The sequence below is a fragment of the Oryctolagus cuniculus genome, chromosome 2 (assembly GCF_964237555.1).
Source record: "Oryctolagus cuniculus chromosome 2, mOryCun1.1, whole genome shotgun sequence".
Taxonomy (NCBI): Eukaryota; Metazoa; Chordata; class Mammalia; order Lagomorpha; family Leporidae; genus Oryctolagus; species Oryctolagus cuniculus.
The window spans coordinates 108,683,091-108,707,325 of record NC_091433.1 but is presented as its reverse complement, the minus strand read 5'-3'; the positions used below and the strand labels follow the sequence as shown (position 1 = coordinate 108,707,325).

At 42.3% G+C, this 24,235-nt stretch overlaps 1 protein-coding gene across 5 annotated transcripts in view; it reads right to left on the bottom strand.

Moving 5' to 3' along the window:
* The window catches only part of AFF3 (ALF transcription elongation factor 3), a 598,192-nt gene that overhangs the window by 198,595 nt on the left and 375,362 nt on the right, over nt 1-24,235 (bottom strand). For 4 of the 5 annotated variants that reach the window (XM_051842640.2, XM_051842639.2, XM_051842642.2 and 1 more), the window contains exons 8-9: nt 16,129-16,209; nt 4,715-4,751 (exon numbers count right to left, since the gene is read on the bottom strand). In XM_051842640.2, coding sequence (XP_051698600.2) covers nt 4,715-4,751; nt 16,129-16,209 — 118 coding nt within the window. The remainder of the gene's footprint in view (nt 1-4,714; nt 4,752-16,128; nt 16,210-24,235) is intronic. The other variant, XM_051842643.2, reaches the window with a different exon arrangement.

Genomic DNA, 24,235 nt, shown 5'->3' with positions numbered 1-24,235 from the left:
TTTGGCCATTTGGGGAATGCACTAACAAGTAGAAGATCTCTCTGTGTCTGTATCTCCCTCTGTTTCCAACTCTGCCATTCAAATAAATAAATAAATCTTTAGAGGGGGGAAAAAAAAACCCATGTTGGTTAACAAAAGGAATTGGTGTGAATTTCCTGTTTCAGCACATGGATTGATTGTCCAACATACTTTGCAAAGAAGTTTCTCAACTTACATGGATTGGGTATATTGAGTGGAAGGCAAGAGAAACGAGGCCTCCAGGAAAAAACTAGGAGCCCAAACTCTCTCTTCTCCCAGTAAAATAGGAAGTGCATTGCTTTGGGAGAGTAGAGTTTCTTTTTTAAGATTTACTTACTTACTTACTTTTTATTTGAAAAGCAGACTAAAAGGGAAAGAGAGAGGGAGGGACAGAGAATCGTCCATCTGTGGTTCACTCCCCAAATGACCACAATAGCCAGGGCTGGCCCAGGTTGAAGCCAGTAGCCAGAAACTCCATCTGGGTCTTCCACATGGGTGGCAGGGACCCCAGTACTTGGATCATCACCTGTTACCTCCCAGGCACACTGGTAGGAACTGGTTTGGAAGTGGAGAAGTTGGGGTTCAAAACAGCTCTCCGATATGGGTATAATTGTTAATTTCCCCTTGAGAAAAAGTTGATTCTTCTTCCTCTAGCCATGACTTGAAATATCTCACTATGTCCCATAAGTATGTACAATGATTGCAGGATAATCTAACTATTATAAAGTCCTTGTGGAATGCAAAAATTGGAATTTTTCATAAATAGCACAGAGTGGGAGTTTTATTTTTAATCCACCTTCACAATGCTTGTTATTAAATCACTCATTCCATTTGTTTAAATTACTAACTTAATTTCACTTATGTCATCCTATTTTCCCATAGACCCTGATTCATCTTATATTCTTAACTTCCTCAGAATTAATTGGTAGGGTTTTCACTTTTCATTCATGTCTATTTTTATGATTGGGCAATATCTTGGAATCCATTCTATTTCTGTCTTACGTAATCCGTTTCCATCGAGGGAGTTGTAGTCAAGTGTTTACTTTCCAGCAAATTTTCCTGAGACTTTTAGCTTTTGGGTTTCTTGAAGGGGAAATCAAGCTTAGAGTTCTCATGAGAATCAGCTAGGAGAGGGGTAGAAGGGTCTCCGGAGGAGGAATGGGTCAGGTGTTCCCGACGCTGCTACAGTCCACACCTGTTCCCTGTGGGGTCTCTCCTGGCGCTCCTATGGGCTGACCCCACCACCACTCTGGCTTGTTCTTGTTTGTTTGACTCTTTCCTCTTGTGTTGGGCATGTGTCTCCATGCTCAGAATTATTTTTGAGAAAGGTCCTATCTACTTCCTATTTTCCAGAATCTCAACTGGATTCCTGGTTTGCTCATGGCATTTGGTCCTGGTCTCAGTGCTAGCATAGATTTATAGCCACTTGGATAGCATTTTAAAAATTACTTGTTCATCTATTTCAGAGGCAGAGAATAGAGAAATAGATGTACCCATCCCCACTGCCAGTCCCCTACCCCAGCTCCCATCCACCGATTTCACTTCCCAAATGCCCACAGCAGCCAAGACTAGGCTGAGCTGAAGCAGAGAGCTGGGGACTCAATCCAGGTTTCCAGGTGCATTGCAGGAACACGATTATTGGAGAAGAGGCTGGAGTCTGAAGCTGGAGGTTCATGTTGAACCCATGTTCTCTGATATGGGACACAGGCATCTTAACAGCATCTTGAATGCTAGGCTAAATGCCCACCCTGTTGTGATAGCTTTGTGATTACTAAGTGGAGATTCTAAAAGGAAGGATGAAGTACATTAGCGTGGTCTACTACCCAAAAAAGTACACTTTTGGAACTGTCCAAATGTAGACATAAATCATCTTTCTGATGTTTAAGCTTCTCAACAATCAGAAAGCTTTCATTTTTTAATACTAAGTTCAACAGGTCAGTAATTCAGCAAAATGATGGCCAACCTTTGAAAATATTTGGATTGAAAATCATTTTTTGGTTAATTTATACGCTCTTTTCTCTGAGTTTATATAACATTTTTAGCACTGACCTAAAGCAGTAAGAGTCAGTAGCCAATTCACACACACACACACACACACACACACACGTATATACTCAAATAAACACCCCACAAACATGAACACACACGTACACACATGTACATAAGCACACCTGCACAAACACATACTTGTGCACATGTACATATATGTACACAATACACACATGTACATATACACACATATACACATATACATACACACACACATATAGATGCACACACACTCAAACTTTGTGTGTTTGGTTTTTCTGAAGTTCAGTCTTTCTCTGCTTCCTAATGTTTATCCTAGAGTCAGGCTTCTAAAGCAAAACAGCACAGGAAATGCTTGTAGGATCAGGTCTCCAGCACTTTCAAATGTGCAGAAAATGCTTAGGTTTTTAGGTAGGGGTATTATCTTTTTATAAATGTGCTTGCCTTTGCAGGCAAGAGTTATTTGAAAAAAAAAAAATAAATAAAAACAAACCCATTCTCCCAACTGAAACCTTTCCTGGACCATGAAACGCCAGAGGGTTTTGCCCACACTGGGGAACTGCCACATCATGTTGCACACAACATGGGTCTGTTTTCACAAAATCAAAATTGCCCTATGCATACTTCTTATGACAGGCAATAAAAATGTGCAAAATGCACAGCAAAGCCACAGTACATAGTTTCGGAAAACAATTCTATCTCACAATGGGGAGAGACGGAGGCAACCTTCTCGTTAGTCGACATGGTGAGATGGAAATCTGTGTCTTCAGGATAGAGATCCCTGAATTCAAACCCCATGGGTCACTTCAGAAATATCTTTAAACATTTAGATTTATTTGACATACCGAAAGACACAGAACACCCGTCTGCTGGCTCATTCTCCAAATAACCTGCAATAGTTGGGAATGGGCCTGGCCAAAGCTGAGAGTCCGAAACTGAAATGAGGTCTCCTACAAAGGTGTCAGGGACCCAATTCCGTGAGCTATCACCTGCTGCCTTCCAGGGTGCACACTGGTGGGTAGCTGGAACCCAGAGCAGAGCTGGGATGTGAATCCTGGCACTCTGATGTGGGATATGGATATCCCAACAAGCATCTTATCTCCGAGGCCAAACACCCACCCTCAACCCATCTCTTTTTAGCTATGTGACCTTGGGCAAGTTATTAACCTCAGGCTTTTCTTTTCTTCATGGGTAAAACTAAGAACATAATGCGACCTCATACAGCTATTGTGAGGATTTTGTGAATAATGTATGTGAAGACACTGGTCCTCAGTAGACACTGAATTACTGTTTCCTTCACCCTTCTTTCCAACAAAAACTCAAGGGGAGAGAAGGTACATTTATTCACCTACTATACAGGGTACTTCAAAAAGTTTGTGCAAGTGGAATTAAAGAATAAGTTTATTTTGGTACAAAACAACTCTGAAATTCATGCACAGGAAAAGACTTCAAAAAGGTTCATACAAAAAACTGTTAAATTCAGGGTTTTTTTTGCATCAAAACAAACACATCAATTCCCTTTTTCCATGATCTTTTTGAAGTACGCTTGTATCTTCTCTTGACCATGAATGCTTTCAATTCAAATGATGAAAGACAGTGAGGAAAGCACTGGCCACTGTTCAGAATGTTCTAGTCTCTGGCAAATGACGCTGATGCCTGCCCATGATGTGGAGTTAACTAAGCATTTCTTCTGATTCCTTTTCCTACTAATACTTTTTTTTTTTTTCAGATTTCATTTTCCTTGGTATTTTGCTTCCACTCTGGTGCCTGTGCACACAGCAAATCGCAACAGAAAGAAGGGTAATCAAGGGACACTGGAAAGCATCTCTGTGCCATCATTGCCTGCACTGACCTCCAGCTGCGCATGACAATTCTGGGGCTTCCCAATGCAGTCATGTGGGCATCCTTCTTCCCCAATCTTTTTGCATCATGGATGCCCAGTGGGGAGCCTCTGTGTCACAGACACATCGCCTGGCTCAGGGTGGCCTTCATCTTCAAACACAGACTTGGAAGTGCCCAGGGCTGCTCTCAGCTCACTGGCGGCTCATGAGACCAACAAAATCCACTCTTCGTGAGTGGGCTTTGTAGGACAATGAGCAGGGTAGCTAATGTACTTTGAAAGCTCAAGACAACATTAATAGTAGTGCCAACTACTACTTCATGGAATGCAAACATTCCCTCTCTTTGACCACAAAGCCCATCTACTCAATGAGAAAATTCCTTCTTGGTCTTGTCTATTTCTGGAAGAGGGCATACACATACCAAGCCAGCTGTTAACTTTTCTTCATGGATTCCAAGGCCATTTATCTTGAGGTCTTCTGATTGATTGGTTTTCATTGCCTACTCATTTTCTTTTAGACAACTCATTATTTGCCTTAAAAATTTTTTCCCCTCTACATAGACTAGGACCCAACCATAAAAAAACTTAATGTTTCTTTTTCCTAGGAGCACTTTAAGACATAATATTTTTTTGACCCTCATTCCCTGAATAGGAGCACACAAAATCACTATGCAGCTTTCGCATTCACTTGGGTGGTACTTAAACAAATGGCCTCCTTTTTCCCCACTTGATTTTTAAAGTGAATTTCTTAAACCCTACTCTTCCCTCCTCTGCCCTCGGATTTCCCCCTTCTCCCATAGGAAGCTGTAGAAGAAAAGCATTTCTTACTTGGATTATTGTGTCCGGAGGATAAAAGCTGAGAGTCCTAAAAGAACAAGAAATACCAATTAATTATCTTATTTCGATGTTCCAAACCCAAGTTGAACACGGGATACATACTGATCATTCAGAATCAATTTGCTGCTCATAATCTCAGGCAGCTACTGTCTTGAGAAACATTTACACAAATGTGCTCGTTAAGAAGATCTCAGGACAGAGTTCACGGTCACTTTCAACTTTTTATTATTGCCTTGTTTTGTGTTGAGATAAAGCACATGTAACATCAGCTTAGCCACTTTAAAGTGAACAATTCAGTGCCATTTAGTATATTCATAAGGTTGGACAACGACCACCTCCACTTAGTTTTACAACATTCCCATCACTCCAAAGTAAAACTCATTACCCACTAAGCAGTGTTGCTCCCTTCACCACTCTCCTCTGCCCTCTTCTCCTCCTGTAACCACCAATTTCCATCCGTCTCAACAGAACTTCTGTATCGTATATTTCATACACACAGAATCATACAGCATGTGACCTTTTCACTCAGCATGTTTCGGAGTTCACCCACGTGGCAGTTAGCAGTTCATTCCTTTTAATGGCTGCATAATATCCCACTGTGTGTATAAGCAACCACCTACGTGTGCACCTGCTGTTGGGCAGTTGTGCAGTTTCCACCTTTTGGATCCTGTGAACAGCGCTGCTGCAAACACGCATGCACAGGTGCTTGTTTGAGCTGTGTTTCAGGGACTGTAGCAAGTCTATGCTAACCCATCTGAGGAACCATGTCGCGTTCCTACCAACGATGCATGAGGGGCCCAATATTTCCACATCCTTACCAATGCATGTTATTTTCCATTAAAAATAATTACAGACATCCTTGTGGGTGTCTCATTGTGGTTCTGATTTGTATTTCCCTAATAACTAATGATATCAAGTATCTTTTCATGTGTTTGGTGGTCATTTCTTTTTTTTTTTTTTTAATTTATTTGACAGGTAGAGTTAGTGAGAGAGACAGAGAGAAAGGTCTTCCTTCCATTGGTTCACCCCCTAAATGGCTGCTACAGCTGGTGCTGTGCCGATCAAAAGCCAGGAGCCAGGTGCTTCTTTCTGGTCTCCCATGCGGGTGCAGGAGTCCAATCACTTGGACCATCCTCCACTGCCCTCCAAGGCCACAGCAGAGAGCTGGACTGGAAAAGGAGCAACCGGGACTAGAACCTGGCACCCATATGGGATGTCAGCGCTGCAGGCAGAGGATTAACCAAGTGAGACACAGTGCTGGCCCCTGGTGGTCATTTCTACATCCTTTTTTTTTGAGGGGGGGGTAGAAATACGCATTGGATTACTTTACCATTAAAAAATTGTTGGTCGTTTTGTTGTTGAGTTGAAAGAGTTGTTTATATATCTGGATACTATGCCCTTACAGATCGGTGATGTGGAAATATTTATGCCATTATGTTTTACTGATGTTTTTTGATGCAAAAACATTTTAAATTTGATACAGTTTCATTTATGCAATTTTTCTTTTGTTGCTCATGATTTTGGTGTCCTAGCTAAGAACCCACTGCCAAATCCAAGGTCATAAATATTTAACTCTGTTTTCTTCTAGGAGGTTTATGGTTTTAGTTGTATTTAAGTCACTGATTCACATATTACTGACTTTTAAAAAAGATGAATTGATTTATTTAGAAAGAGAGAGAGAGAGAGAAGAACTCTCTCCTGGCCTTCAACTTGGGTCATCATCCACTGCCTTCCCAGGCATTTGAGTAGGAAGCTAGACTTTTGGAAGCAGAGTAGCCAGGACTCAAACCAGCCCTCAGACATGAGATGTGGGTGTCCCAAAAGACAGCTTAGCCTGCTGTGTCACAATGTTCACCACATATTATTTTCTTGTTTTTATCATTTTTTTGTTTAAAAATGTTTTCTTCTCACCTACTACTGACTTTTAATCTAACTCACTTCTCTTTGGAGGTACCTTTACTCCCGGTGCACCTCTGTGGCTGAGGCACCGTCTCACCAAACACTCTATCGAACAACTGCTGTGAATCTCACCCCGCTGATGAGAAGACTACTACAGACATATCTGCAATGGCATAAAGCCTGTGCTGCACAGTATTTTTAGTTTAATTACTACATCGGTAAATAGAAATTGAACCTGACTTTATTTGCATTAAAACAAACTTGAGAAATTACATTCTCTTCCTTTGCAAAATTATTTATCATGAAATAGGAGGGAGAGTTATAAAAGAATGAATTGAGCTGGTGGAAATGTAAAAAGAAGGAAATAGCAGCACTTAAAATCCAGGAAACCTCCTTTATAGTTCTGGTGTGTAGAACAAAAATCCAATGAAATGAGCTTTACTTCTATCACATGGCTTAACATACGTTACCTGAATTTTGCTCCACAAACATAGTTGTTATGGGCCAAAGGATGTTATTTAATGTGCCTTGTGGCATGTTCAAATACAAGTAATGATGTCTGGTTTAAAAATGCTTCCATTGGAAAAGTATAAAATCCAGGCTGGTGGGTAGGGGTTGGGTAGGGCAAGTGGGAGGGAAGGGATTCCCATCCAATAAAGCAGACTGAGTCCTACAGAGATGTCTAATAAATCTCTTCAATGTTGGTCTAAAGAAAAAGAAAACGCTCAAAGCTCACTCTGAGATTCAGCTTTTGGAAATAGTTACATGAAGATGACATATTGTTCCTGCAATGGTGGGCTACAATATTACAAAAATGACTTTGATCTATTTTGAATGGATACTGATACAAAGAGTATGTCCACAGTAAAACCCTCAAACAGACCTAATTTCACTTAATTAGTTTTAATTGTGGACCTGAAAAACATTTTGGGATGCATTTACTTAATGCCTCTATGCTGTCTCAGATGTTGGCCCTTTGGATGCATCGAGTCCTATAGAAGGGAAGACTCACTTGCCAACAAACTGACAGGAATGGCAACTGAGACAGTGACCAGTATTATGCTGATTCTTCAAAACAAGCAGCAACAGTGGGGGTTTTTTCCTAAGAGCCTGCTGACACAAAGGGGAAATGGAACTTTAAAATTTCTTAATGCATCCTAAAAACCTGGATGATGACTGCTGACTGTACATTTACAGCAGAGAGCCAAAGGTGAGCTGACATACAACCTGCAGTATGATTAGACACTGTAAGACCACGTATTTCATAGACAGCAAGCTTCCAATTTTAACTGAAACACCCATGTCATTAGAGATTCTTAAGATTTCTGTTTTGTGCAGGAAGGGAAGATAGGAAGAGAATGGTTACAGCAGTTATTGCAATATATACATTATATATATTATATAACACATATACTAATATTATAGATGATGTATTATTATATAATATGATATATAATAGTATAATTATTATATATAATATATGTGTGTATATATACATATATACATATATATAATATAAAATATCACTGTGCCTGCAATGTAATCTTGGGTTTCCAGCTAATGTCTCTGGGTGGTGCCCAGAATGGACAAATGCCAGCTCAGGATGATTCACTGTAACCTCACTCTGAAGGAAAATGCTGTCCCATCATCATTCCTACTGAAACGTGGCCAGACCTTTGCCAGTCTGTTCTTGGAGGCATCAATTACCTGATGAGCCTGCGTCCCAGTTCCAAACCACAGGACACCATCCTCACTGATAAGGTATCTGCTGGCCAAACCTGGGTCCATTGGCTGCTACATCTCGGAGTCCTGCCATACCCAAGCAATACAGCAAAGAGGAAAAGAGGACTACCAGCACCTGTGCCATGGCCCCACGGGCACTGCCCAAACCCCACCCACTTCCATGCAGATGCAGCTGCAGCTGCAGGAGTTGCCCAGGCCAGAAATGGCCCATATGGCTGCAGGCTGGGTGCCTGTGATAAATCACCCACTCCCATCATGCACCTGAATCTGGCATTCCTATCACGCATTTTGCACATGGCGCTTTTGAGCTTGCCAAAAAAGGGGTAAAGAAATGAATGGTACTCAAGTCCTGCCCCAAACTCCGCCTCTTTTGAATATTCAATTCAGCTTTGCCCCAGGCACCACACCCTAGGTGTAAAAGGAAGACCTCAAGCTTAGCTAATTGCATTACTCTCCCATGAGGTTGCCTGGACTCCCTCCTGAGCATATGCTTTCTATTGGCCTTTGAATAAATCTTGCTTTCCTGTTCACTTCTATGTCCCCTCCTTGAATTCTTTCTAACATGGAGGGAGATAAGAACCAAGGCCCACCGTAGTCAGGGGCTATCCTGAAATCCAAGGAGCTACAAATCTCTGCTCCCCAGTGGGAGGCTCCCACAGAGGATGTGGGTCCTTCATTCTTCCCAGAACCAGAGCCACGCTGGGCTCACAGGAGAAGGAGACAAAGGCTCCATCCTCAGAAGGGCCCAAGCACGGAGGTCCTTTCTGGTGTCATAGCTCTCACCCAGCCCCCTCTCCTGACACCCTCATGCCTATGGCTTCTGTCCCAAAGGCCTCCTGTTCCCCTGCCAAGGGCTTCTGTAAGTAGCCCCTTCGGACATGTCCATTTCGGACTCCTCTGGGAGTAGCTCACGAGGCTGGCAAGGTTCCCTACGAGGCTCTTCATGGGTTCCAGAAGGTTCCACCAAGTCACGAGTGGTAGCAACACGTGTACAAGTTATTATAACCTAGGGCTGAAAGTGAGGTCATGACCAGCGCAGGAGTGCTCCGTGCCTGTGCGTCCTGTCCTCGTCCCTTGGCTTGGAATGCACTGTTCTCTGCTTGGCAAACTCCTTTCCCTTCAGGGCTCTGCACAAGGGAGCACCACAAGGGCTACTTGTTCTTGGGAATCTTCTGCAGTCTCAGGAAGATTTAGCTGTGTCTACATCTTCATGCACTGTGTCACAGCTCCCACCATCCATGTTTTCAACCATGGCTTATTTTTATTGGTTCCTTAAAGAAAAGCTTTATTGATGTATAAATGACAGAACATAAACTGTGCATCTCTGAAGTAAATAACTCAATATTATATATCATAAAAAGAATGCTACTCTTTTTAGCATCTTGACCCAAGGATGGCTTTATAACATCATCTACTCATTAGAGAATATTCTAAAAAAAATTATGGTTGGCGCCGCAGCTCACTAGGCTAATCCTCCACCTGCGGCGCTGGCCACCCCAGGTTCTAGTCCTGGTCGGGGCGCCGGATTCTGTCCTGGTTGCCCCCTCTTCCAGGCCAGCTCTCTGCTGTGGCCAGGGAGTGCAGTGGAGGATGGCCCAAGTCCTTGGGCCCTGAACCCCATGGGAGACCAGGAAAAGCACCTGGCTCCTGCCATCGGATCAGCACGGGGCACTGGCCGCAGTGCGCCGGCTGCGGCGGCCATTGGAGGGTGAACCAACGGCAAAGGAAGACCTTTCTCTCTGTCTCTCTCTCTCACTGTCCACTCTGCCTGTCAAAAAAAAAAAAAAAAGTATAAAAAAAGAAAAAAGTAGCTGTTGGGGCTGGTAAAGCCCCCGCCTGCAGTGCTGGCATCCCATATAGGTGCCAGTTCGAGTCCCGGCTGCTCCACTTCTGACCCAGCTCCCTGCTATGGCATGGAAAAGCAGTAGAAGATGGTCCAAGTCCTAGGGCCCCCGCACCCATGTGGGAGACCCAGAGGAAGCTCCTGACTCCTGGCTTCAGATTGGCACAGCTCCAGCCATTGTGGCTACTTGGGGAGTGAACCAGCGGATAGAAGACCTCTCTCTCTATCTCCGCCTCTGTAACTTTGCCTTTCAAATCAATAAATTAATCTTAGAAAAAAAAAAAAAAGCAGCTGCCTACCACCCCATTTCAAGACTTCCAAAGCTAATCTGCTGCTTTTGGGTTGCCCCATAATTCCTCACACGTATATATTCTGACAGTCAAGTACACAAAGAACCACTTCAGGTGATTTAGGGTACAACCTACAGACAGGAATTCATATGCTTCTCTATCTTTAAATCCTGAAGTCTTACTCCTAAACTATTTGTTGACACATGGGGATGCTACAATTTCTGTAAGATTTATTTCTTTATTTGAAAAGCAGAGACTCAGAGAGGGAGATGAAAAGAGTGAGGGAGAGGGACTGATAGCAGAGAGGGAGAGGGAAGTTAAAGAGGGAAGGAAAAAGAGAGGGAACCGAAGCACTGGGCCTTCATCCACTATCTCTCAGGTACATTAGCAGGAAGCTGGTTTGGAAGTTCCCAGTAGCCAGGCCTCAAATTGGTACCCCAATATGGGATGCAGGGTCCAAAGCAGTAGCTTAACCTGTTATCTCACAATGCCCGTTATTAATTGTGCTATTGAGCTGAGCAGTATCGTTCATAGCAATCATTTTGCTTAAGACAGAAGCCTCTAGGCATACTGGTATGTGAGAAAGCCCTGCACTGAAGCACCCACCATAACAAATACCGTATTTCATCAAACGTAACCCGCCTTCCCAATCACATGAGGCTGCAATACTCTTGCATACTGCCATGAAAGAAAACTGTTCTCAATCAACTGTAAGATGCCATCAGCCCTAACACAAATCTCGATTTCTGGGATGTTAAAATGTGAGAAGACGTGCACCCTAGGTTGGTGACATACAGTAGCTTTCTAGTCAGGGTTCTCTTGGAGGAGTGCATTTATGCTGTGAGGGGGGATACTCAGAAATGCTTTTTGGAACCACTGGAGGATGCCTCTACTCATACCTCTCCTTGCTTGTCTATCAGTCCATCACCACAAATACAGAAGGCAGCAAATGTAAATTCCAGACCTCCATGGGAATCTAAACACTACAGCAAAACTGCTTGATTTGGCTGAGTTTCTCTCCCCCTCACCAACCACTTTCATCTCATTCTTTTTCTATAAAGCACAAAAGAGTTGATATATATATATATATAATTTGTAATTAATGTACACGTTTAAAGAGAGAGAAGCATAATCAACTGTCCAACTTGGAAGCGCTTGGCTTTCACTCTCACCCCAGTGCACACAGACAAAGGCAAGAGGATTCTGCTTTCTGGAATGATGCTAGAAGAGTCTGCCTAAGGCTTTAAAAGTCAGTCACCAACAGCAGCCTCAGACCAGGTCAGATCCCACCAGGTTCAGCACTGGTGACCACTCCCCAGTGACAGTGAAATGCTAAGGGGTGGGACATAATACCTTCTTGAGGACACAAGATGTTTTAGAATTCTGACTTCCTTATGAGGGGACCTCAAAACGTTTATTGAAAACGTATATTATGAAAAAATATGTCTGACTTTACATTTTTTCTGCACCCAAATAAACTTTCCTTGTAATGCCATTTCTCACAAAGTTTCTGAAGCGTCCTCATATTTGCATTTCCACCCCTGTGAGATTGCTGTGGAAATGAAAACCAAAGGGCAGAGCAAATTCATTTTCTTCCTTGGTTGAAATACCTGATAATGGCAGCCCATTTAAGAGACTCGGCATTCTTTTCTTTACCAAATTCAATTACTTCTGAGATTTGAAGGATGAGGAAGAAATGCTGGTAGTGTTTGTCTAGGGAATTGTGACTTTAAATGAATTCCTCAGAGGAAAAAAAAATAGCCAAGTTCATTATCGATCGACTTTACTATATATTATGTCCTTCAATACGCGGACAAAAGGAGGGAATTCACGGAAGTATTTATTTAGCTAATTAATTTAGTGGCACTGGTAACTCGGAATGCAGTTAAATCGACTTCCCTGCCAAGGTCAGATGGCCCCCTTAATCTTAATAAGAACTTAATTTCATTGTTTATTAGTCATTTTGCAGATCTGTCCATCAGATTCCATAAACAACTCCAGCTCCAACACACCAGTGGTAATGGTAATGGCACCCATTTGCAGTCCACTTAATGAACCGCAATGTCCAGCTGTCAGAATACCAATTTGCTGAGATACAGGTGAAAAGAGGCCACTCCGTGTGGAAATCGGTAACCTCCCTCACAGCAGGCAAATACCAGCAGCCCCCAAGAATGTCTGTGTCTTACTTCCCAGGACTGTGATTGTGTACTTGCCAATGGGATTCCAGGTGTGACTGATGTATGATTTTTCAGGGTCAGTGCTGTGGCACAGTGGGTTAAGTCAGCCAGCAGCCCATATAATTACACCACTTTGAGTACCAGCTGCTCAACCTCTGATCCAGCTCTCTGCCATGGCCTGGGAAAGCAGCAGAAGATGGTCCAAGTCCCTGGGCCCCTGCACCCACGTGGGAGGCGTGGATGGAGGTCCTGGCTCCTGGTTTCAGCCTGGACCAGCCCTGGCTGTTGTGGGGCCATTCGGAGAGTGAAGATCTCTTTCTCTCCCTCTCTGTGGCATTCTACATTTCAGATAAATAAACTAAAACTTTAGATTTTGAGGTGGGTTGGCCCAATACAGTCATAAGGTAAAGACGGAGGCAAAGATTCATAGAAGGTAAGACACGAGGAAACAGGTTGGAATGACCTGAGTGGTGAGTCAAGGGACAAGAACGTCCCTAGAAGCTGGGAAAGGCAAGAGAAGGAACCTTCCCCCGAGCTTTCAGGAGCAGCACAGCCCTGCCCACACGTTCAGTGACACTGAGCAGCCTTCTGAGCTCCAGACTCGGAAGACAGTAAATCAGTGTTGTCCGAAGTCACCAAGTGTGGGACAATTTGTTACGTTAGAAAGGAAACGAACAAGAGATCTTGCTGCCTTTGTCAGTACCTATTATGATCTTTCTGCAAAAAAGATGATGAAATTCTTGCTTTCTAAAATCACTTACTTTTTCCTAGGAAAAAGGCCTAGAGATGGCTCCAAGTAATTCCTATAGCAGTCCCAAATAACACATATTTCTCATTTATATTTGAAATTATGTGTCCTACATGATAACAGTGTATGTTCTGAGTACAAAATAAGATACTTCTAACTTACTTTCTGTTTTAAAAGCCCAGTTTTTTAACTGTGGCTATGCTTCTGCACCCTGTATCTGCAGAATTTCTTCTCCTCATATAACTGAAACTATGTAGCTCCTGACCACCCTTACTCCCGCCCCAGCCCTCTCTATTCTCTGCACTCATGAGTTTGACTGTTTTAGATTCTACATGGCAGCAAGCTCATGTAGTATTTAACTTCTGTGTCCAGCTTATTTGACTTAGCTCAGTGTCCATGCTGTATATACGAGAGCATATCAAGAGTGCAAATACGTAATGTCTATAAATATGAATAAGAAGGTGTAGACCTCATCCGTGCTGAAGAAACCATCCACCCTGATTTCCCCATACTGAGGGGGCTGGGGGCCTCGAAGTTTCATATGGGGTCTGGCTGAAATTGCACCAATGAGGTGCCACACTCGTTCATTCAGGAGCTGTCTGCAAAGCCTTGACTATTCACTGTCTGAACCTTCAACGAAAAAGTTTGTTGACTCTGATTTAAACAGAAAGGTATTGGGAGAGAATGAAACACATATATTGAAAAACAGAACACAGCATCCTGAAACAAGACTATGTATTTCTGAGAAACTCTGCTATTGACACAGTCCTATTTCAACCCAGTAGGAGAAAAATGGGCTAATACGTTGATAGTGTTATAAAAATTTACTAACCATAGAAAAGAATAAAACTAGAATTCTTAATCATATCGTCCATGAAAAATCTTTTTAAAAGCCTAAAGAACATTATAAAAAACAGAATAAATTAGAGAACATTGTTAGCATTGGAGAAGGGAAGATCTTTCTGTGACATGAAAATTAAGTGCTTCACTAGTATTAAAGGCACAAAAATAAGATTGTGCTAAAATATTTGCATCTTATACAATAGACAAATGGCTAAGATATGAATTCCCACTTGTTAAAACTAGCCGTATGTATGAATGGGTAACTTGTACAGGAAAAAGGGCCAATGCTCAAGGTTAAAGGTAGTTGGGTAAATACAAATGAAAGCAATGTGAAATCAATTTTTCATCCATCATACAGATACAATGATAAAACAATCATAATATTCATCACTGGGTGAGACACATAAAAAACACTCTTGAAACACAGCTACAGGTAAATGTGGCTTCTGATGCCTCCAACTCCACAATTCCTCTTCTAGGTATCCTTACCAGAGACATTCAGTAGGAGATTATTCACAAAAACTGTTGGTTGTTAAGAGTGTGTGTAATAACAACAGACAACAGGCTTAATATTCACTCAAAGGAGCTTAAATTACTATATTATGGTAAATCCATACCATAAAATATTGTCCTGCTATTGAAAAGGATAGAGAAAATCACTCCAAATACATTTTGTTAAGGGAAATCAAAATCAACTTTTAGAATGGAATTTATCACTGAGATACCAGTCACAAGTGATTATTTTAATAACTGAGCTTGGAAATCTAGAAAGCTGAATATACACATATCTCTCCATAATGCCCAGGAAAAATGACTGAAATGGTACACATCAAAGCTTGATAGTAACCACTGGGTAGGGAAATAAACTCTGGCCTGGGAATATCACAGACTTCACATTTTGCTATCTTTCTATCTGCATAATCTGATCTTTTTTTTTTTTTTTTTTTTTTTTTTTGACAGGCAGAGTAGACAGTGAGAGAGAGAGAGACAGAGAGAAAGGTCTTCCTTTTCCATTGGTTCACCCCACAATGGCTGCTGCAGCCGGCGCGCCACGCTGATCCGAAGCCAGGAGCCAGGTGCTTCTCCTGGTCTCCCATACGGGTGCAGGGCCCAAGGACCTGGGCCATCCTCCACTGCACTCCTGGGCCACAGCAGTGAGCTGGACTGGAAGAGGGGCAACCGGGACTAGAACCTGGCGCCCCGACCAGAACTAGAACCCGAGGTGCCAGCGCCGCAGGCAGAGGATTAGCCTATTGAGCCGTGGTGCCGGCCCTGATCTTTTATAATGAGTATGCTATTATGTGTCAGTTGTAGGATTAAAAAGAAATTAAAAGAAAGCTTACTAGGTTTGCATATAAATGAAACACAGTTTGTGGCTGATTTTCTAGTGTGCTTTTCCTTAGAAAATACAGAAATTTTTTAAATATTTTCTAAAATATTAAAAATATCTAGAAAATATTTTAAGCTTTAAAATGGATATCCAAGAGAAATTAAATACTACATGTCTTCATTTCCAAGACATTGAGTTTTATCATATATCATTCATTTAATAAGTTTTTCAGGAAACACCGAATGTAAACAAGGATTGCAAGGTGCATTTCAACTTCACAAATGTATTTCGCTACAATGATTACAGTAAGTATCAAAATTTGCCCAGGAGGATGGAAGGATAGGAAGCAAGACTGCAGGCTCGGATCTCCTGCTTTGATGAATGAATACTTGCTTGCAATTGTTGCAGATCCAATTCATGTGCCTCTGCTAGGACTATGGGCAGAGGCAAGGAAAGTTCATGGTCAACTCACTGTCCACTACAAATGTCTACACGAGCACAGTGTACTCCCCTGAGTGCTGCAGGAGCTCACCTTATTTGGAAATGGAAATTTGCTTGGTTCCACTTTGCCAGGTGCTTGAATAGCAGAAAGTGGTGGAAGCCAGGTCATCTCCTAAAGCGGGGAAGAGGATAAAAACAAACAATACTGTGACACAGAGACCACTGTGAATTATCACTGAGCCCCTGCTCAGTGCCTTGAATGCAGATGCTAAATACCATCAGGTCCCATGCTAAAAGCAACCCACTGAATGAAGGGACAGGTGTGGCTGGCCCTTGGAGGTCCTTAATCACTAGCCCTAAAGATTCCAATCACTGGACACTGGAGGTCATTCATTTCCCCTCTAGAGGACATCTCCATGTTCTGTCTTGTTTCAAGGGGTTTGACCCTGAACACCTGCATGTAACACCTAGACTGGAGCTCACTTGGCCATCATTAACATTCCCTAAGCGACACGACATTGCTGACCAACAGAAGGAGGGCCATGAGCACTGCAGACCAACCAGGGACCTGGAGGAGAGCTGAACACACACCTCCTGGCCCCACCTTCTTTCTGGTATTTTTTGTTTGTTTGTTTGTTTGTTTGCCATTGGTTCACCCCCGCAGTGGCCACTGCGGCCGGCACACTGCGGCTGGTGCACCACACTGATCCGAAGCCAGAAGCCAGGTACTTTTCCTGGTTTCCCATGTGGGTGCAGGGCCCAAGCTCTTAGGCCATCCTCCACTGCCCTCCCAGGCCACAGCAGAGAGCTGGACTGGAAGAGGAGCAATTGGGACAGAATCCGGTGCCCCAACCAGGACTAGAACATGGGGTGCCAGCACCACAGGCGGAGGATTAGCCTAGTGAACCGCGGCGCCGGCTCGCCTTCAGTCTGTAAGGACCTCACTCTGGCCATGTGGGGAGCCAGGGAATTAGGGCACTGCTGACTGGCTCCTTTCTCTGGGCACTGCAACAAATGCTTCCTTTCTTCCACCACCCCGATGTCAGTGATTGGTTTTCTGAGAGCCAGGAGAGTGGACTGTGTTGGGGGTGGGGATTCAACAGCAAGTCCTCCAGTTTTGGGGGTTGCTCTACATCAAAGTCAGAAACATAAAGCAGCTGTGCAAGTACATCGTGATTAGGCATGAAAAGGGTAAGGAATGAGTAAGGGAGGAAAGGAAAATTTTTATATAAAAAAAAGACATGAAACCCACTTTTATGATTTATTTTCCTAATTTTACCAACCCTTGGTTCCATGGCTACCCCCATGTTCCCTTTCTACCTTGAAATAATCTACAAGGCCGGCCTATTTTCACTTCATTTAAGCCAGTGAGTAAAGGGACAAGCCAGTAGTGACAGTTCTATGGAAAACGCTGTTCAAAGGAACTTGGATTTGACCCTACAAAATTCACAGGGTGTCCCTGAAGAAATGCACAAAGTGCTTTGGATGTTAGGAGTCTGTATCAGAGTTATTTATACCATTAGAGATAAAGAATGAGTTTCCAATCAATTCCACACACCATTTTGGTCACCCATGAAGAAATTAGGAAACAAATCACACATATGAAATGAGGAAAGAGAATGGTGTCATTTTCATAACCCAGTATTAAGAACACAGCCTGAGTTCAACATGCAATAATTAGTCACATGCCTGATGACCTACACTTTCCCTAAGCTGGAGAGAGGCAAGGAGGAGTTGATTTGTTCACTTCTATTACTCTCCTTCAGTTTCAGCTCCTGAAAGATAGTTGCAATCAAGAAATGACGACAAGGGGCCAGTGCTGTGATGTAGTGGGTAGAGCCACCGCCTGCAATGCTAGCATCGCTTATGGGTACTGGTTTGCATTGCTGCTGCTCTACTTTAGATCCAGCACCCTGCTAATGGCCTGGGAAAGCAGCGGAAGATGGCTCAAGAGTTTGGGTCCCTGTCACCCACATGGGAGACCCAGATGAAGTTCCTGGTTCTTGGCTTCAGGCTGGCTCTACCCTGGCCATCTATCTCTGTAACTCTTTCAAAATAAAATAAATCTTAAAAACACACACAAAGGATTTTGAAATTAAACAGATTCCTAGTGATCAGGAAGCCAACTTGGAGCCTAAAAATAGGTTCAAAACACTACTTCTTGGTTTATTTGCACTTTGAAATCTAAGCATGAGTAGAGGCAGGAGTTGGTCCATTTTCAGAGGGATTATCTCACTTTGCTAGGAGGCTATGGTCTGACCCCCTTTAGTAGGTGGTTGGGGATTTAAAAGGGATTGCAAAGGGCTCTGTTGGGTTTTGGAAATGGAAGTGTTTCCTAAGGGTGGTCTCATGCCTTCTTTCCTTGGGTCACTCTCCTTCCTCCAGCAGAACCTCAGATGGGGCTGAGCCAACCTGGGCGCCAAGGGTAGGGGCAGGGGGTGAGCTGAAAGCCACCGGAGAAGGATTTCAGATCCTGCATTGCCTCTCCCCCATCATGACAAAGGCACCACATGCAGTAGGTGGGACACATGCATTCAAGGGATCTTTTCTTCATTGTGCAGCTACCAAGGTTCTTTCCAGGAAAGCAAACAAAGATTCAGTGGCCTTTTACGTCTCTCTCTGCTCCTATCTGCCAGTGTCTCACTGGCCCTTTTGAGGAGGCTCTCAGGTAGGACTTCCATGTTTGTATCCAGAGAGGAATCTGTCTTTAATTGGGAAAGCTATGATGAAACCAGTGGTTTTCCAGTACTTGGGGCATTTTTCAACAAGGGTCTACTTTTCAACATCATCCCTTTTTACTGCTTTACAAGTACTCTACTTGCTTCTTCTCATCTCTTCTCTTGGTGTATGAATGCCCTTCCCCTACATGGATTTGGATTCTTCTTTATCCATCAAGCCTCACCCCAAACACCATGTAGGTCTTGAGGCTTTTTCAAATTCTCCTTCTATTTCAATATGACAGTCCCCTGACAATGTGTCTCAAAAATATCTGTTTTTTTTTTCTTCTTTCTCAGTAACTTTTTTATGGTTTCATGTCATCGTTTCATGAGTATACAACTCAATCTACATCCTTTCTCTGACGTCTTTTCCTTAGTGATGAATAAAGATCACACTTAGGAATCTTAATCATCTCCTTCAAGAGCATTCAGTTTTATTAAACATAATCCCTAAACAGGACTCCTTATAATCCTTTTCAAGAGCACTTGGACTTACTAAATATAATCCCCCAAAGAAGGACTATGAATCCCTAAAGAGGGTTAGTGTCTACTTATCTTTGTGTAGAAGGGAACATCTTACAAGGTAAGTACTCCACATAAACAAGTTGAATTGAACTGAACACTCATGTTTCAATGCCAACTTGCTTGCTAATATTGGCTTAAGTGTAGCTAAGCATTTCCATGTAATTTTCCCATTTATCCTACTAAACACACAAAGGAATAATAAAGGCATTATATTTGCTCAAAACATTCAAGTCCTTGAGAATTTCCAAAAACACAAGAATTATCAGGATAAACTATCTTAGCTCATTTGTATAATATAATGAAATACAAAATATGTTATGCAATTACAAAATAACATGCAATTGATAATTTGCAATGGCTTTATAAGACTGAGTATCCATTACATTGAAATTCCACATTAGGGTTGCACGGAAAAATCAAGTGCAAATAAACTATTTCTGCTTCCTCTTCTGTCAGTAGCTTAGTGAGCGTGGGTAAACCTTGTACTCAGTAAATTTTAGATTTGTCCAGCTGTGTATTTTAGAATCAATAAGATCTCAGCTTCTGGTATCTTAAGGCCAGAGGAGATGGGGTGTTAACTAAACCATGGTTTAATCATGAAGATTAAATGAGATAATATACAAAGAAGATAGCATAACTCTCTTCACATTTAAATATTCAAAAGAAGAACTGATTGATACCAAGCTGGATTTCTGAATTCTTACCTCTAAAATGAGAAATACAATTTCTCCCCAAGCTGCATTTGTTAATGAAAGAGTACGTGGAGAAGTGTTTTCATAACAAATCATCATGTAAACGCAATCTGTAATTAAGCTGCTAAGTGTTAATACAAATGATGTATTACTAAAACATAGATCACTAGGATTCCTAAGGATGATTTGTACTTTATAGTGGAGAAAATGTCTTGAAGTTTTCTCATGGTAATAAACCTTTGACAAAGTAACAGCAGTCAGCGAGATGAGACTTGATAAAAGTATTTAACTTGTAACTTTATTTCTGGTACTTATTTAAAGTGTAGGCAAAGATAGAATCTATCATTCCTCCTAAAATTTTACTAGTTTGCCTTACACGATTTTCTTTACAGAGAAAGAAAGTGGTTTAATTGAAGGACACTGATCCTACCCCACTGCATACACTATCCCAATCCTAGTCCATGCTCCTGGTCTTCCCATCTAAACCATCCCTTGGTCACTGCTTTGTTCTATTCACAAAAGACCCCTCTGTCTGCAGAGGATATGTTCCAAGATCCCTGCCACATGCCTGAAACTGTGAATAATAATAATAATAAGGAATAGTATTTTTCCCTACATACACATACCAAAGATAAACTTTCACCTTTCCACTGAAAGCAAGCACTTTATAGCTTCTCTTTGGCAAATCCGAACTGCCAGCATTACTTCTCTTGTGCTTTGGAGCCATTGCTAAATAAATAAGAGTTCCTTGAACACAAGTGCTGCAACACGCCTCAGTTTGTCTGACATCTGAGATGGCTATGAACTAACAGGCAGGTAGCACACGCAACATGATACCGGACAAAGGGACGTTTCGTGTCCCAGGCAAGAGGAAGCAGAATATTGTGAGATTTCACCATGCTATTCAGAATGACATGCCATTTAAAGTTTATGAATTGTTTGCTGCTGGAATTTTCAAGTTAGTATTATTTCCAAATCATGGTGGACTGCAGGCAGCTGAAATGGCAGAAGGGAACAGTGAGTGAGAGGAGCACTGTACCAACTGCTCATCTATGAGTAGCTTCCTGGGTCACATAGAGGAGAAATGCAACGCTCAGGCTCAGTTACTCCAAAGTCTAGCCAGCTACCACCTGCCCTTCTGCTCTCCCCTTCCACCCCTGCACTTCCACTCTCCCCTTCCACCCCTGCCCTTCCACTCTCCCCTTCCACCCCTGCCCTTCCGCTCTCCCCTTCCACCGCCTGCACTTCTCTGCTCTGCTTCTTGCCCTTTTATTTTCTTGTCACTCAGGGATGGGGCCACATCCTACTTCCCCAGCACTGAGAGGCCTTCCGTTTTGAGCTTGGGTTTCTGAGCCTTTTAAATACTCCACGTGATAGGATTAGGAATCTACAGCTTCACCTGTCTCATCTCCCTAAACAAATGTCTAACCACCCAAGGGACAGACTGCAGAGTGAGTTTTTATTCCTAGCATAGGCATAAAATGCTGACTGCCTTTATAGTAAAGACTCACTTTTCTCCTAAAACGAAAGAACAGATGGCTCAATGATATAGGCATCAAATATTCCATTTCATTATCAGTCTGACTTTTTCTCTATCCTTTATACACCGACTTGTAGGAGGCCAAGAGGCACACGGGCCAGTTTGCCTTTTCACATCTACTGAACAGCAAGACTGACCGTGATCCCCAAGAATGCACAGTCTGCTGATGGGTGTATTTTGTACAGCACCCTTCTCCCTCTACACAGCTGCCTGTTTATTCTGATATCACTACATTAGCCTGGCTTAGATTTAAGGTACCCGTTCACCAGTGTAGCTCCCTGCTATTAAAGGAGAGAAGAAACAAAAATCGAATTTTAGCCTGAAGTCTAATGTTAGAGTTCAAAATGTGCAGCTATGAAGATCTGCAAAGTATATTTAGTTTGCTAACAGAAAACGCTTAATTCTTTAGAGTGCGATGTCCGTCTTGCCAGTGTGGACTTTAGTAGTGTGCGTGACTAAAGAGCAAATTAAAAATGAGTGATGCTGAGAAAGGCGAGATTTCTGCTCAGAAATGTGTCCAGTGCCACACTGTGAGAAAGGGGGGCAAGCCCAGGTCTGGGCAGAATCTCCATGGCCTGTTTGGGTGGAAGACAGGTCAGGCTGTTGGATTCTCTTACACAGATGGCAACAGGAACAAAGCCATCACCTGGGAGGGGGACATTCTGATAGAGTATTTGGAGAATCTCAAGAAATACATCCCTGGAACCAAATTTATTTTCATTGGAATTAAGAAAAGGAATGAAAGGGCAGACTTGATGGCTTATCTCAAAGAGGACTACTAATGAGTAATAGCTGGCACTGCCTTATTTATTACAAAAGAGGAACGTCTTGTGGCTTTATGTACACCATAACTTAATGCTCATATTCCAGAATCCAGATCACGAATGGCTGACAGGACTGACAGTCCTGAGTTAACTAAGATCGCCTGTGTGATTAAATAAATACAGCTGTGTTCATTGACATTTTGGTAGTAATTCCAGTTCAGCAACAGAGTCAGTATTCTAAGGCTATGTATGACTAGACTCAACTAGTCATGTTTAACTTTTTGCACAAATGGGGAATGCCATCTCAAAACCTGTTGGGAGACTGGATTTATATTTAAACACTGGGAAAATCTCTTCATTGTCTCAGAACCTTACTTGTGTTCTGACTGGTGTTCTTCTAAAGGCAACAACTGACAGGTAGAAATGTCTGGTCTTAACTACAACGACCTAATAAGAACTTCCTGTATGCAAACTGCTGCCTTTTACTTACTGAAAGGTGTTTTAGTGTGGTTTATGTATATCGAGTAAAGAATATTTAACACTTCTCACATTTTATAGATGATCTTTAAGGCCAGGTGCTTTGAAACTCAGCATGACCAGGCAGAGTGACACGTTAAGCTTCATTGTTGAATTCTTCCCTACCTTAGACTAAGTTATAATTCAGGATGGCCTATAAGAAGCCATTTGGAAACACATAAAATTGGGAACTACTCTATATTTTGGTTTAGTAACGGTGTTTTTGCCAACTCATTACAAGGACTAAGGTTGCAGAGATACAGCATCGGCACAAAATTTCTAAATTATGTGATCACAAGACTTAGCAGAATTAAAAACAAAATTACAGATCATAAAAAAGCTTAATTTATATTAAACTCAAAAGTTCGTAAACAATATTTTCATTTCCTTGCTAACATCAGTGAATAGAAATAAACTTTCCTGGGCTTTCTCCCTTGCTGATGGTCTCCCCACCACCATGCACATTGCCCTCGCTCAACGGCTTCCAGAGATTTCCGGTTGGGGTCCTCAATATGCTCTCTCACAAGGCACCATCAGGAAAGGCTGTGGTGTTTGTCAGTTGTCCATATGGTCTTCTACTACCCCCAATTGTTTTTCACTTTTCCTTCGTGTTACCCCAACTTAAGTTGCTTCTCTAGTCTTCCTTATCACAGCTTCGCTGTGGAGGTGACACTGCTAGGCCCCTGAGCCCTAGGCCCTCCATTCTCCATTAATAAATGAGCAATTTGTTTGGTGCTTTGAGTTCTCTTTTCGTATTTGAGCACTATTAGATTATAATTTGTACAATCCCTATGAGATTATAAACTCCAGGGGAAGGGGTCATATCTTACACTGTGTTGTGACTCCTAAAAATCCCAACACAGTGGATAAAATAATACAAAGTCATTTACTATCTCCAATGTTCTCTTTCCTTGTTTATGAAGTAATGGTGATCATAAATTGTAAATACAAGTTGAGTCACTCTCATCTGTAAAACTTGGAATTAGAGAAGTGTTTTGGGATTTTAAAAAAAATGTGAAAAATCTATATCCATTATGAGGTATCTTGGGAATGGGGTCCAAGTCCAAACACAAAATTTATTTATGTTCATGTACACACAGCCGAAGGTGACGTCATGTAGTATTTTCAGTGCACCTGCGTTTTGACTGTGAACCATCGCATGAGCTCAGGTATGGAATTTTCCACTTGTGGCATCACGTCAATAGCTGAGAAAGTTTTACAGCATTTTGGGTTTCCGATTTTTTGGATTCAGGCTGCTCAACCTGCGCTTGTCCTGTCAAGTACACCTGGCTGTGGCCAGGATCCAGAGAGATTAGGCGGCTTCCTTCTCTGTCAGCCTCCAAGAGGTGCTGGAAACGAGTGTCCACCTCGGCAGGGCTGGCCGATGACCACAGTTAACACCACAGTTCCTGTGCTCAGATTCTCACTCTTCTAAGTAAGACAC